Source organism: Oryx dammah, unplaced genomic scaffold, assembly GCF_014754425.2.
Source record: "Oryx dammah isolate SB20612 unplaced genomic scaffold, SCBI_Odam_1.1 HiC_scaffold_8, whole genome shotgun sequence".
Classification (NCBI taxonomy): Eukaryota; Metazoa; Chordata; class Mammalia; order Artiodactyla; family Bovidae; genus Oryx; species Oryx dammah.
In genome coordinates this window covers 29,063,391-29,076,440 of record NW_024070192.1, presented here as the reverse complement: position 1 = coordinate 29,076,440, position 13,050 = coordinate 29,063,391, and the positions used below count along the sequence as shown (strand labels likewise).

Here is a 13,050-nt window from a genome sequence, read left to right as displayed (position 1 = left end):
CGCTTCACTCGGGTCCACTTCCTGTCTGGCTCCGAGGCTTTCCCGGCTCTGTGGGCGTGGCCCAGCCCCTCAGGGTTGGGGGATCTGTTCCCCTTCCCGCTGGCTCCACAGTCCAGGCTGGGACCGGGGCAGGGAGGGGACAGCCACAGCAGGGCAGCTGCCCACTCGGGCTTTCCTCTCTGTTTTGGTTTCTTCTCTCCCATCCCTCAATTTCCAGCAGTTTCTAAAAAACATGCTTCCTTGTAGCAGGAGGAAGCAGCAGGAAGCCAGGGCAGGGTGGAGGAGTCCTGGGCGGCCTCCACTTTAGGGTAGAACCAAGATCAGAGCAAGAGGTGGTTCCCAGGTCCACCCCGCATTTGGCCTGGGCGCCGGGGGGGCTGAACCTTGCTCTGGGGTGGCACTCCCATCTGGAGCTCTATCTAGGGCCTTCTTTCTGGCTTCCAGAGTGTCTGGTGCCAAGACTCCTAGATGGAGGGCTAGACGAGGAGGGCAGGTGTGGGGTGGGTTGGTAGAGGGCGGCCACCGCAAAGCTGGCAGGTGCTGGTTGTCCAGGCAGGGGCACAGCAGAGAAGAGTTGGGCACAAAGTCGGGAACAGTGGACCCTGGGCAATTTAGACAGGGCACCCGTGTTGTCCACCGGTTAGCACGCCCCAGCAGTCTTAGTTCTCTAAAGTGTTGGGGCCATGTCCAAGGCCCCCCTCCTCAGGCTGCTGGAAGAGCCTCCAGCTGGACTCTGGGCTCTGCTCCTGGCTCCGTGCCCTCTCTGCCCTTCTGTGCAGAGGTAAACCGTGTCACCAGGTACCTCCTGAAAAGCCTTCTGTGTGGTGCTGTGATTTAAGAAACTCACAGACCCCTCCTCTGGACCTGCCTGAATCTCCCTTCCCATCGCTCCCACTCTGCTCCAGCCCCCATGCTCCTCTCTTCTTGCGGCATCCAGATTCTCTCCAACCTTCGGGACTCTGCTGCCTCCTGCTCCAGCTCTCCTCTCCTCCTTTCAGACTCAGCCTAAGCATTGCCTCTCAGAGGCCTTCTTTGCCCAGCCTCCCTCCAGTAGGTCTCTGATCAGCCTCTACCTCACGTCCCGTTTATTTTCTCATTCCACTCACTGGCCTCTCTGAAATTATTTTGCTTATGTGCTTGTTGGCTTAGTGTCTGCTCTGCCCACTAGAATATAAACTCTGGAGGGGCAAGAGAGGACGTCCGCCTGTTCACAGTCATCCTGCTCCTGGCACAAGCAGGCGACACATTCCACTGTGCATTAGAGGATGAGATGGTTGGATGGCATCATTGACTCAATGGACATGAGTTTGAGCAAACTCCAGGAGATGGTGAAGGACTGGGAAGCCTGGTACGCTGCAGTCCGTGGGGTCGCAAAGAGGGATTTGACTTAGCGACTGAATAGCAACAATAAGGGACTATTTCCAGGGTTGTGGGCAGGAAGAAGGGAATGGACCGTGGACTGGGGCCACTGAGACACCGGAGACCAGCATCAGGAAGTCGTTACCGAGGAAGGGCCGTGGGTAGAGCTGTATTGCTGGAGCCGGGAAGAGAACGCCTCTCCCAAAACCGCCCTGTATCTTCCTTTTTTTCCTCCTTCTTTGTTTCTTTTGTTATACTTTATTGTGTTTTATGTTGCTTCATAACAAATCACCCTAAAATATGATGGCTTAAAACATCGTTTTACCATCTCTATAGGCGGGGGATTCAGGAACAGCGGCAGCTCGGAGTCTAGCTGAGGGCTCAGGACACTGGCCAAGGCTGCAAGTATCTGGAGGCTGGAGGGGACTGACAGGATGGCACAAACCCCCATGGCTAATGGCGGGAGGCCTCAGGTTTCTGCCCGAGGCCCGTCCACTGCTTGAGCTCCCTCATGTCAGGGCAGCTGGCTTATCCCAGGGCGGGTGATGCCCGAGAGCAAGGCAGAAGCACAGTGTCTTCTGAGCCAGTCTCAGACGTCACATGCCGTCACTGCTGTAATGGATCGCCAGATCAGCCCTGACGAGGGTGGAAGGAGGCTGTACACGCCCAGGAGTCTGGCATCTGTGGGGCTGTCTTGGAGGCTGACTGAAGCAGGGCAGGAACAAGAAGAGTTAATCCCAGGCCTTTCTCTCCTGCCCTCTGACCTCCCTCCCATTAGCTGATCACACTGGCAGTCAGGAGCAAGAGGGCCAGTGATGCGGTCTGTCCATAAGAGCTCAGCCTGTCCAGCACAGAGAACAGAGAGTGGATGAGGGGAGGAGTAGACAGAAAGCCCAGCACAGTCTCGCTGTCTGGAGCAGCGTCCAGCACACAGTAGGCAGGGCAGCCTTGTTTGATGAATGAATGAGAAAGTCTTGGGTTCAGAGTGCTGGAAGGCTCTACTTGTTATGCCCTGGGGTTGGGGGTGAAGACAGTAGATGGCATCGGAAGGGGCCTGACCCCGCCTGGAGGGGCCTGCAGGTTTGCCGTGGGCCTCTCCCCTGACAGATCAGTGAACCCCTCAAGCAGGGTCTTCCCTGGGGCCTCTGGTCTGCAGCACTGGACAGGTGCCCAGTCAGCCCAACTTGTGCCACACCCCTCCCCCTCCTTCCTTTTCCGTGGGTGGGAGGAAAGCCTAGAGAGCAGATTCTGCAACCTGCCTGCCACAACCCTATGCTGTGGGTTAGGACTCTGTTGCAAGTAACAGAAGCCCATGCAGGCTGCCTCAAGCCAGGAAGAGGGCTTATCCTTCCCATATTGAGGGGGCTCGTGGGGCCCAGTGGCAGCCAAGCTGGAAAGAGGCCCTGGGACCCCAACCAGCATAGACACCTGCCCCCCACCTCTGCTCCTGCCCCCCTCCCCACCCCCTCTCCCCATGTCTCAGGGTTAAGCCCCCAAGGAGTCTTGTCTAAAGTTAGGATTCCAGGGCCCCCTTCTGGACCATCAGCGGTGGCTTGGGAGTGGGGTCTGGTCCCACACAGGGGCTGCTGGGCCTCACGACTTTCAGAGTAAGAGGACACGGCCAGCATCCTCCTTCTTCCTTGCCTCCCTGCTTCCTTCCTCCTCCTCCACTGCCGGGCCAGTCCTGCTTAGCTGTTCTTGCAGGCAGAGGCCTGGAGTGGGAAAACTTAACTGAGCTTGCTTGGGGCTTTCCTAGTTGCAAAGGATAGAAGCACCCTGGACTCACTTTGGAGAAAGATTCATTACCTGAGGGCAGAGCAGAGCCCAGCCTCATAGTGACTGCTGGGTTTGCGTCCTGATGCCAGCCTTCACGTCGACTTCTTGTTTCCGCATTTGTCAAGCCGGATTACAGGGGCACCCATCTCATGCAATGAGTGTGATTACAGGATTGGGACATAGGCAAAGCCAGAGGCAGTGCCGAGTGTCTAGTAGATAATATAAGTCACTGAATCTTAGTTCAGACAAGTGGAGGCGCTCTCACCCCTGACGACTCCGGCTCACGTTTGGCCTCAGGCTCCGTACAAACTGACCACGTCTCCGGTCCCTGTTTAGTAAACAAGAGCACAGGCCCAGCTTGGAGGCCTCGCGCCCGTGCGCGGCTGCCCCCTGGTGGCGATGCCGGCGCACTGCGGCGGCTGCTTTGCCGCCTCTTTTTCTGTTTCTTGGCGGACAAAGGTCGGTCTAGTCAAAGCTACGGTATTTCCAGTAGTCACGTATAGATGTGAGAGTTGGGCTATAAAGAAAGCTGAGCGCCGACGAATTGATGCTTTTGAACTGCGGTGTTGGAGAAGACTCTTGAGAATCCCTTCGACTGGAAGGAGATCAAACCAGTCAAGCCTAAAGGAAATCAGTACTGATTATTCATTGGAAGGACTGATGCTGAAGCTGAAACTCCAATACTTTGGCCACCTGATGCGAAGAACTGATTCATTGGAAAAGACCCTGGTGTTAGGAAAGATTGAAGGCAGGAGGAGAAGGGGACGACAGAGGCATCACCGATTCAATGGACATGAGTTTGAGCAAGCTCCGGGAGTTGGTGATGGTCAGGGCAGCCTGGCATGCTGCAGTCTATGGGGTTGCAAAGAGTCAGACAAGACTGAGCGACACAACTGAGCTTTCTGTTTCTTCCTTCTGGCCGAGAAGTTTGAGGGACAGTCTATGGCTCCCAATTTTGGAACCCCTGAGAAGTGGTCAGAGGTTAAGGTTAGGGCTAGGAGCTCGTTTCTCAGTTTTGGAATAGCCCGGGTGGTCCCAGGGGTGATCCTGGGCAGACTACCACATCCCACCCCACTGGTCCCCCTGGCAGCACAGGGGAATCTTGGCTGAGGTCAGGGGGAGGCGTTAAAAGTCCCAGTGCCCACCCATCACTGGGGATGGCCCAGGCAGCTGTGTTCTCTAAAGCTCTGGGTGATTCTGATGTTCAAGGGTCCTAGGGACAGGGAACTTCCCTGGTGATCCAGTGGCTAAGACTTCGTGCTCCCAATGCAGGGGGCCTGGGTTTGATCCTGATCAAGGAACTAGATTCCGCATGCCACAACTAAAGATCCCACATGCTACATCAAAAGTAAAATCCCATATGCTGTAACTAAGATCCAGAGCAGCCAAATAAAGAAAGAAAGAATTGTGAAAGAATCCCACATGCAGTCCCTTGGCTTTGATGGGCCATCCTCCCTTCTCCCTTTGACCTAGAAGTTGGCCTTCACCCCGGCCAGCACCATGACCACCATCCCTGAGCCTGTGCTGGCCAGCACCTCCTCACTGGAGTCTCCAGTGGGGTGTCTGAGCCCACCAGCCCCTTCTTCATGGTGCCCAGAGCCCTGCTTACACCTGCTTCTCTGACCGAGCCTTCTCCGTTATTTCATGTCCCCTGGGCCCTCCCTCTGCCTCTTTGATATTTGACTGATCCCCCTGTCTGCCTGCTCTGCTCGTTCCTTGGCCAGGGGTTTAATCAGAGGCTGGTGATTGTGTCCAGGCCAGACCTGTCCTCACCTCCAGCCCATAAATCCAATCACATCCCCCAGCTGGAGGCCCCATAGGCCCCTCCAATTCCATATGGCCCCATGTGAGCTGGTTGCTCCCCCATCCTGCTTAATCCTTTACAGATGAGGATCAGAGGCACAGAGAGGTCAAGTGATGTGCCCAAGATCACACAGGAGGTGACAATGCAAGGATTTGAATCCACACAGTTTGGATCAAGTCTATACTCTTAACTACTCAATACGGTAGATCCCACATTATCCTCGGGGAATATGTCCCAAGACCTTCATGTGTGCCTGCTAAGTGGCTCCTGTTGTGTCCAACTCTGCAACCCTATGGACTATAGCCCGCCAGGCTCCTCTGTCCTGGGATTCTCTAGGCAAGAATGTTGGAAAGGGTTACCATGCCCTCCTCCAGGGGATCTTTCCAACCCACGGCTCCAACCTGAGTCTAATTCAATCTCTTGCATTGCAGGCAGATTATTTTCCACTAGTGCCACCTGGAAGCACTCCAAGACCTTCAGGGGATGCCTGAAACAGATGGTACCAAACTGTATAAAAGTGTGTTTTGTATACTAACAGTATAGGTAATATACACAGTGTGGGTTACACCACACAAAGGAATAATTTATGTCCCCAACAGAATGGAACGGGGCAACATGAGAGTTCATCACGCTACTCAGGACAGTGCGGTTTTAAACTTATGAGTTATTTCAGGAATTTTCCATTTAATATTTTCAGACCAAGGTTGAAAATAACGAACTCAGAGGAGTAACGAAAACCTCGGAAAGCCAAACATCAGATGAAGGGGGAGAGCTGTGTGCTGCCTCTTGCTAGCAGAGTAATGATGACAATGGAAATAGTCAAGCTGGTCTTCACCGAGCACCCACTCCGTGTCAGGCGCCCCACTGGGCACTGGCCACTCTAATATTTGACCTACCACATCGCGTTGCCATCTGCAAGTGGGTTTGCACCCACACCTGGCACTTCGTGGCCTTGGTCCTGGGCCCTGGACCGTCTGGTGAGCGCACAGGCTGTGGGCCACTCAGTCTCTCAGGCTGGAGACTCTCTGTTGAACTGACTACCCTTGGACAGAGCAGGAGTCTCTAAAATCTGCCCTCTGCATCCCCTAACGTAGCGTATTTGTTTGCTGGGGCTACCCTGACAAAAATACCACTTAAACAGCCCAAATGTGTTTCCTCACAGACCTGGAGGCTGGAAATCCAAGATCAAGACATTAACAGAGTTGGTCTCTTCTGAAGCTGCCCTCCTTGGCATGAGGACGGCCGTCTTCTCCCTGTGTGCTCACATAGTCTCTCCTCTGTACACAGCTGTGTTCTGGTCTCTTCTCATGAGGACACCGGTCATATAGGACTAGGGCCCATTTCAATGAGCTCATTTTATCTTAATTACTCTTTCAAGGCCCTGTCTCTGAATACAGCCACATTCTGAGGTGCTGGGGATTAGGACTTTAAGAATTTGGGGGGACACCGTTCAGGCCATAACACCCTGGGTCTCTCTCTCAAATGCTGGTGGACCAGACAGGGAACGAAGGGGGATGAAATGGGTTGGGGAAGACTTGGCCCTGCATTCCTTTATTTTCCCACAGCTGATGGCGGCAGAAGAGACATGGTAAAGGATGTCACTGTCCCCTTTGTCCTGTGAAATACGAGGGCAAGGACATTTGCTCCCAGCGTGCAGAGCAAGTGTCCAGCACCTGGGAGGGGCCCAGCAGGCATTTGTGAGGAAAGCCGGTGAGCAGGACAGCCCTGGGCATCAGGAAGCGGCAGGGACCGTGGTGACCCTGGCTAAGGGGTCACCTGTCACATCACCTGAAATCAGGCTCTTATAGAAATCTCAGGTTTATTCCGGAGAAGGCAATGGCACCCCACTCCAGTACTCTTGCCTGGAAAATCCCTTGGACAGAGGAGCCTAATAGGCTGCAGTCCATGGGGTCGCTAAGAGTCGGACACAACTGAGCGACTTCACTTTCCCTTTTCACTTTCATGCATTGGAGAAGGAAATAGCAACCCACTCCAGCGTTCTTGCCTGGAGAATCCCAGGGACATGGGAGTCTGGTGGGCTGCCGTCTATGGGGTTGCACAGAGTCGGACACGACTGAAGCGACTTAGCAGCAGCAGGTTTATTCACGACAGCAACTAATTCACAGAAACTAAAGCCAGTGTGCGGATGAGTTTGCACCCCCTGCCTCCTGCTCCGGGCAGCCACCAGGGGCCAGCGCAGCAGGTCTCCACACTGAGCTCAGCCCGGGTGGGGTGGCCGTGCTGGTCCCACAGAGGCGGAAGAGGGGGGAGGGGCCTGGCTCCCCACCTGCTCCAGCGACTCAGGGACCTGTGGTTGGTCTGCAGGAGGGCGATGCACTGGGCGCCATGGAGAAGCTGTGCCGGCAGCTGACATACCACCTCAGCCCCCACTCCCAGTGGAGGCGCCACCGCGGGCTGGTGAAGAGGAAGCCCCAGGCTTGGTGAGTCCCGCCCCCGCTCAGCCTCCTCCTCCAAGGGCAGCTCCCAGTCAGCTGTGCCAGGCTGGGCCTGGGGGGTGCAGCACCCCCTCCCAGGGCAGTGGGGAGAGGACACGAGCTGCTTGCAGGAGAAGAAGGATTAATGGGGGTGGAGGGGGCATTCCAGGTGGGCATGAGCCCTGAGAGGCACTGGCATCCAGGCCCTGATCTATGCAGTGGGGGCTGAATGTGGGCACTCCTTCCACCCATCACCAGCCCTCCTGATGTCTCCCAGGGTCCCAGACCCCAGCCACGTCCCTGGCTCATGCAGCGGTGAGGACCCTCAGAGGTTGTGTGGCCACCTGCACCCTGGGGGCAGAGGGGACACTGGGACACAGAACCAGGGCCAGGACAGCGTCATAGGAGGAAGCGGAGGGGAACATACTCTGGATGAATCACGGGGCAGAATGGCTGGGGTCCTGGTGCGCAGGCTCCTCTCCAGCTCCTGCAGACGGGATGGGAGGGGAAGCACAGAGAAGAGCTCTGGTCCCCCTTCCCTTCCGGATATCGCCCCCACTCTCAAGCCAGGGGAAGACTCTTCAGGGCCCCTCCCAGGGGGAGAAAGTAGGCACAGGGGCCTCCAGCTGGGCCAAGGTGAAGCCATGTGTGGGGAGAGTGCAGGACAGGACCCATGGAACCCAGAAGGCCGGGAGATTTGCGAGCTGGTTGCAGAGGGAGAAGCTGGGCTGTGAGCTCTGCTGGGACCCAGGGCTTTTTATCTCCCCAGGGCATGGGCATGCTCAGTCCACTCTCCATTCAGAAGCCTCACTCCCGCTGGGGGCTCCCTGTCCCGCTGACTCACACCCGCTTAGCCCCGAGTGCAGGTCTGTTTCCCCCAGGGTGGCCTTCCTGCTGGCTCACAGACACGCTGAGTTCCAACAGCCTCGGGGCCTTTGCACTAGTGGTCCCTCTGCGGGAACTCCTAGCGAGTTCTTACTTCGGCCTGGTTTTCTCCTATGAGGCCAACAGGAAGTCCAAGCTGCAATCTGGGGCCCCTCCACCTCCCTGTCCTTCCCAGGGTTGGAGCTTTGGATTTACCTGGGTACCTGGAGACCAGGAGATCTGGGTCCAGAGCAAGAGATCTGGGTCCGGAGCAAGAAGAGCAAGAGGCAGGGCAAAAGAGCAAGGGATGGTGGAGGTGGGGAGTCGAAGCAGGTAGAAAGCAGCCCCCACCAGGCTCCGGGCCCTTGCACCCACCCCCAATCCCTGCCTGCTGTCCTGAGGGCTCTCGCTAAGGATCCTCCTTCTGGCCAGAAGGTGATCTTTAAGAAGGGGCATCTGAGATCTTATTTTGATCTTGAGTGGAGTAGGGAACTCGCCCATTCACCACCTCCTCTAAAGGGCACTGTCCTGAATGCATTCCTATTTCACATGACAACCTGTGGTACCTAGTTGGCTCCATTTTTCAGCTAAATAACTGAGGCACAGAGGTTAAGGATCTAAAGGTCACATGAGTAGGAAGAAAGGAATCCAGGGCAGACCCAGACGTTTGGCTGCTGAAGGTCCCCGTAGTCACTGGGGCCTCCCCTGGGGTCCCCCAGCCTCTGCCTGCTGGGCAGCCAGGTTGAGAGGTGGGGCAGTGCAAGGGGCCTGGGGTCCCTGGCCTCTTGAAGTCACAAGGATGAGTGGAGGCTGGCTCCTGGTGGTGACCCACCTCGGCCTCCCAAGAAAAGCCTGCCGCTCTCGCTCGAACCCTACTGTCCCATCTCCCCTTCAGCCTCAAGGCGGTCCTGGCCGGGAGCCCTCCGGACAATACGGTGGACCTGTCGGGCATCCCGCTGACCTCCCGTGACCTGGAACGGGTGGCCAGCTACCTGCAGCGCTGCGGGGAGCAGGTAGACAGTGTGGAGCTGGGCTTCACGGGCCTCACGGACGACATGGTTCTGCAGCTACTGCCGGCGCTCAGCACGCTGCCCCGGATGACCACGCTGGCCCTCAATGGCAACCGGCTGACGCGGGCCCTGCTGCGCGACCTCACCGACGCCCTCAGAGACCCCAGGAAGTTCCCCAGCGTCACGTGGATCGACCTGGGCAACAACGTGGACATCTTCTCGCTGCCCCAGCCCTTCCTGCTCAGCCTACGCAAGCGCTCCCCCAAGCAGGGCCACCTGCCCACCATCCTGGAGCTGGGCGAGGGCCCAGGCGGTGGGCATGAGACCCAGGATGAGGCCCTGGGCCCAGAGGATCCTGGAGGGGGCCCCAAACCCCCCGCCAGAGACCAGGAGCACAGGGAAACTGTAAGTGCAACCCAGACGTGACAGGGGAGTGCGGGCCAAAGTCACTCTTCCTGGGATAGGATGGCTGGGGCTCCTGGGAAGCTCCACAGCAGGCCTGGGCAGCACCTCCCCCCACTCCCATGGGAAGCCGGATGGAACCATCTGGGAAAGGAGCACTGTTAACTCCTCTTCGGTCCTTACCATCTCCCCCGTCCACCCATGTCTGCTGCCTCTGGTTCCTGAGAAGTCATCCCTGGCTTGAAAATAATCCACCCTTAGCCTCCCTAGACCTGTGGTTGCAGCGGGTTGAGGGTGCTGGAAGCCTGAGCTACTGTCAATCCAGAGAGCTCTCCCCCAGGAAAGGAGTGCAGCAGGGGCCCTCCATCTAACCCAGGACCTTCCAATCTTGAATTACAGATATTCAGGCCAGCAAACCCCAGCCAGATGCTGACTGTACCCAAGTCAAGGGCTGGGGGAGGGGACTGGCTCCTAGAGACCCCAGGAGTCCCTCTCCATCTGGACTAAAGGGTATCTCCTTGTGGAGCCCTGGGCTCCTTGAAACAAACTTGCCATCATCCATCTTTCAGCCTGTGATGTGATACCAGGGCCTACCCAGGGGACCAACTATTTCCTAAACCCGCCAATATTTATGGCAGTCTGCCTAGCAAGCCTGGGGTAGACCAGCACATGCACAAAATATGACCCACTCAGAAAACCCCATTCTCTATGCAGATTACCAGACGTTCCCATGGGTGATTGTTGCTAGGGTACAGACCACAGTAAGCCTTGCTTCCTTTCAAAAGGACCATTTCTCATAAAATTCCTTCCCATGGGGTCCCCAAAATTTGAGCATTCCCCAAACCCCAGGACCACAAAGATGAGGTGCCTCGGAGCAACCATAGCTGGGAGGAGGGGAAGAAAGCAAGTCTCCACCCCACCTTCCCAAAGCCTACCCATTTAGGCCCAATCAAAAAGCCCAGCTGATTGCTGAATTGGAGAAAATTATCCATGTACCCATGATGTTGGTGAACCAGGGGCCCTCGGGTAAACAGAGGGTTAGGGAAGCTTCTAATCTGATGCCAGGGAGCCAAGACCTTTACAGACTGGGGCATCAAATGCTGCAGTCTGGGTGGGAATAGGGGTGGGGCTTCAGGAGAGAGGAAGCTCATGCCAGTGGATAGAGCCCAGAGGAACAGGGACTGTGTACAGATGCCTTAAATGCTTTGAGATTTTTGCCCTAAGTCTCAAGAGGGGAGAACACCTTAAACTGACCATAAGGGAAGGTTACAAGGAGTTAATTGGACCACCAATATCTACACGACTTAGAGACCTAATAGTATTTGTCAGCAGTGATCAGACTTGACTTTTTCTTCAAAAATACACATTTCTAAGAACTTAATACAAAAGAACATCCTTTTATTACATCTATGGTAACTGCATGGAGATACAAATTTCAGGAAGTTTCTCTCACCCAGTATAACAAATGCATACAGTATTTACAAGTACAAAAAAGCTACTTTTGCTTAAGGGACAATACTAGGAAACTATGAATTTCATGACTCCACTGTCACAGAGAAAAGCTGCCAAATCTATTTCTTGGCTCTTTCACAATAAGAATGTCCCCTTTGATACTCAGCACAAAACTAAACATTGAAGCCTGTATTTTCCGCGTCCAAGTTGATGGCTGCCACTGGTCCTTCCAACTTCCAAATTCTGCCCCTGCTGCAGCTTAGCCTGCAAGGAAACTAAGTATCAGTGAATCTTACTTTATACTCCCCAGAATAGTCATTCACAGCATAAAGATATCCTCAGAAAACTGTAGGTTCACCACTACACAATCTGCCGGTAATTCCAGCTTCTTTTGGGTGATTTCATCATTGATATCCTTTTCTGCAAAACTATTTTAACAAAACTAGCTGCTCATCCATTCTACCATGCAGAACGGTCATAGTGCAGACCAGGTCTTACCTTGTCGTGGGCTGGGGTGCTCCAGCTGCCGGCTCTAAAGCTCTGCTGGTCACCACTCTTCAGAGCTCAGACCCTGGAGGGATGGATAAGGCACCTGTGGACAGACAGCCAAGGGAAACTGGACGCAGTTCTGACTGCTGACAGCCACAGCTATACAAATGCACATCCATCCCCTCAACAGTCCTTAGGGACCGAGTCTAACTGCCATCTTTAGGCGTTTCAACTTCAATTCAGTCACATTATTTTAAACATTACACACCTAAGGCTTTCGATTTTCAGAGCATCTCAGAGCACAAACTTTGCTCAGGACTCTACAGCCACGACATAAAAAGGAACTCCTGGGTTCACTCTGCTATCCAGTCCACACATGAACCGAAATCATTCTCAGATACTCGGTGGATAAAGGTCAAGTTACTAGGTCAGCCAGACGACTGCCAACATATGGTCCAATAGCAGCTTCATGATTCAACACCTCGGCCTCCTCAACTACAGTCCAAAGATTATTTACCTCGGTCCAGGCTCCCATACTCGGTGGCTGGTGATCACGCGCTGGCTGTGCCTCACTAGTTGGCAACCTGGGTGAATATAGAAATTACGGGTCACAGTCCAGACCACCCAACTCCCGGGCACCGGCAACTGGTGACGATGCCTTGACTGCAGTCAGTCGGGAAACTTTATCGTCAGTTATCGCTTCTGACGGCACTTCCTATTAGTGATCTCATCAGAGCAGCCAAGCACTTCACCACTCCTAGTACCGCCCCAGGGACCTGGGCTTTGGCTAAACCTGCCTGAAGGCATCTGTTTCTGAACACAGACGCGGTTTAGACAAAACTCGTTTCAGGCTAGGGGCCGCAACCTAATCGTCCCAAACACGCCAAGAGGCCGTGCATAATTATATCAAATGTATGAAAGTGACAACGTCAAGTCATCAAGCAATATCCGTGCGTTTAAGGGTGGAAGAACCTTAGACACAGCTAAGCTAACGTTATTAAGTCCACAGAGACCGGATCTTACCTCGAGGACGGCTGCTTGCTCCCGTCTGCAAAACCAATTGGGCAGCCATCTGAAACAAGGATCAGGATGTGCATTTAGGGCACACTGGCAGCTACGGGCACCTAAAGCGTCAGGTGTCAGCGACTGCATCAGATAAACGTAAAAGTCGTCAGTTATCGCTTCTGACGGCACTTCCTACGAGATCATCAGGACAGCCGAGCAAGCCTCCCTCGCGACCCCCCTACGAGCCTCGCCCCGCGCCCTCGGGTGCAGGCAGCTCCGCTTACCCGTCCTCTTCAGGGTCACTCACTCCCGGCCGCGAGCCCGGGCGGAGGGGTTCCCAGACCGCGGAGGCCCTGCCGGACAAAGATGCACGCGCTCCTCCATCGCGGTCCCTAGATATGAGCACATGGCCAAGGCGCCCGCCCCCAGGCCCGCCTGGCCGCAGCCGCCCGCC

General features: G+C 55.2%; 1 protein-coding gene and 3 non-coding genes across 4 annotated transcripts in view; 1 reads left to right on the top strand and 3 right to left on the bottom strand.

Moving 5' to 3' along the window:
• The window catches only part of LRRC75A (leucine rich repeat containing 75A), a gene marked incomplete at its 5' end in the record, with an annotated part of 34,502 nt that extends 23,227 nt beyond the window's left edge, over positions 1–11,275 (top strand). The window contains 2 exons of the mRNA XM_040244432.1: positions 7,265–7,380; positions 9,134–11,275. Coding sequence (XP_040100366.1) covers positions 7,265–7,380; positions 9,134–9,674 — 657 coding nt within the window. The remainder of the gene's footprint in view (positions 1–7,264; positions 7,381–9,133) is intronic.
• Positions 11,276–11,438: 163 nt separating this feature from the next.
• LOC120867478 lies at positions 11,439–11,512 on the bottom strand. The gene has a single exon (XR_005721906.1). It is a non-coding gene; the product is annotated as a small nucleolar RNA SNORD65 (small nucleolar RNA).
• Positions 11,513–12,258: 746 nt separating this feature from the next.
• LOC120867458 lies at positions 12,259–12,329 on the bottom strand. Its single transcript, XR_005721886.1, has one exon. It is a non-coding gene; the product is annotated as a small nucleolar RNA SNORD49 (small nucleolar RNA).
• A 411-nt stretch (positions 12,330–12,740) lies between these two features.
• On the bottom strand, positions 12,741–12,807 carry LOC120867459. The gene has a single exon (XR_005721887.1). It is a non-coding gene; the product is annotated as a small nucleolar RNA SNORD49 (small nucleolar RNA).
• Positions 12,808–13,050: the final 243 nt, after the last annotated feature.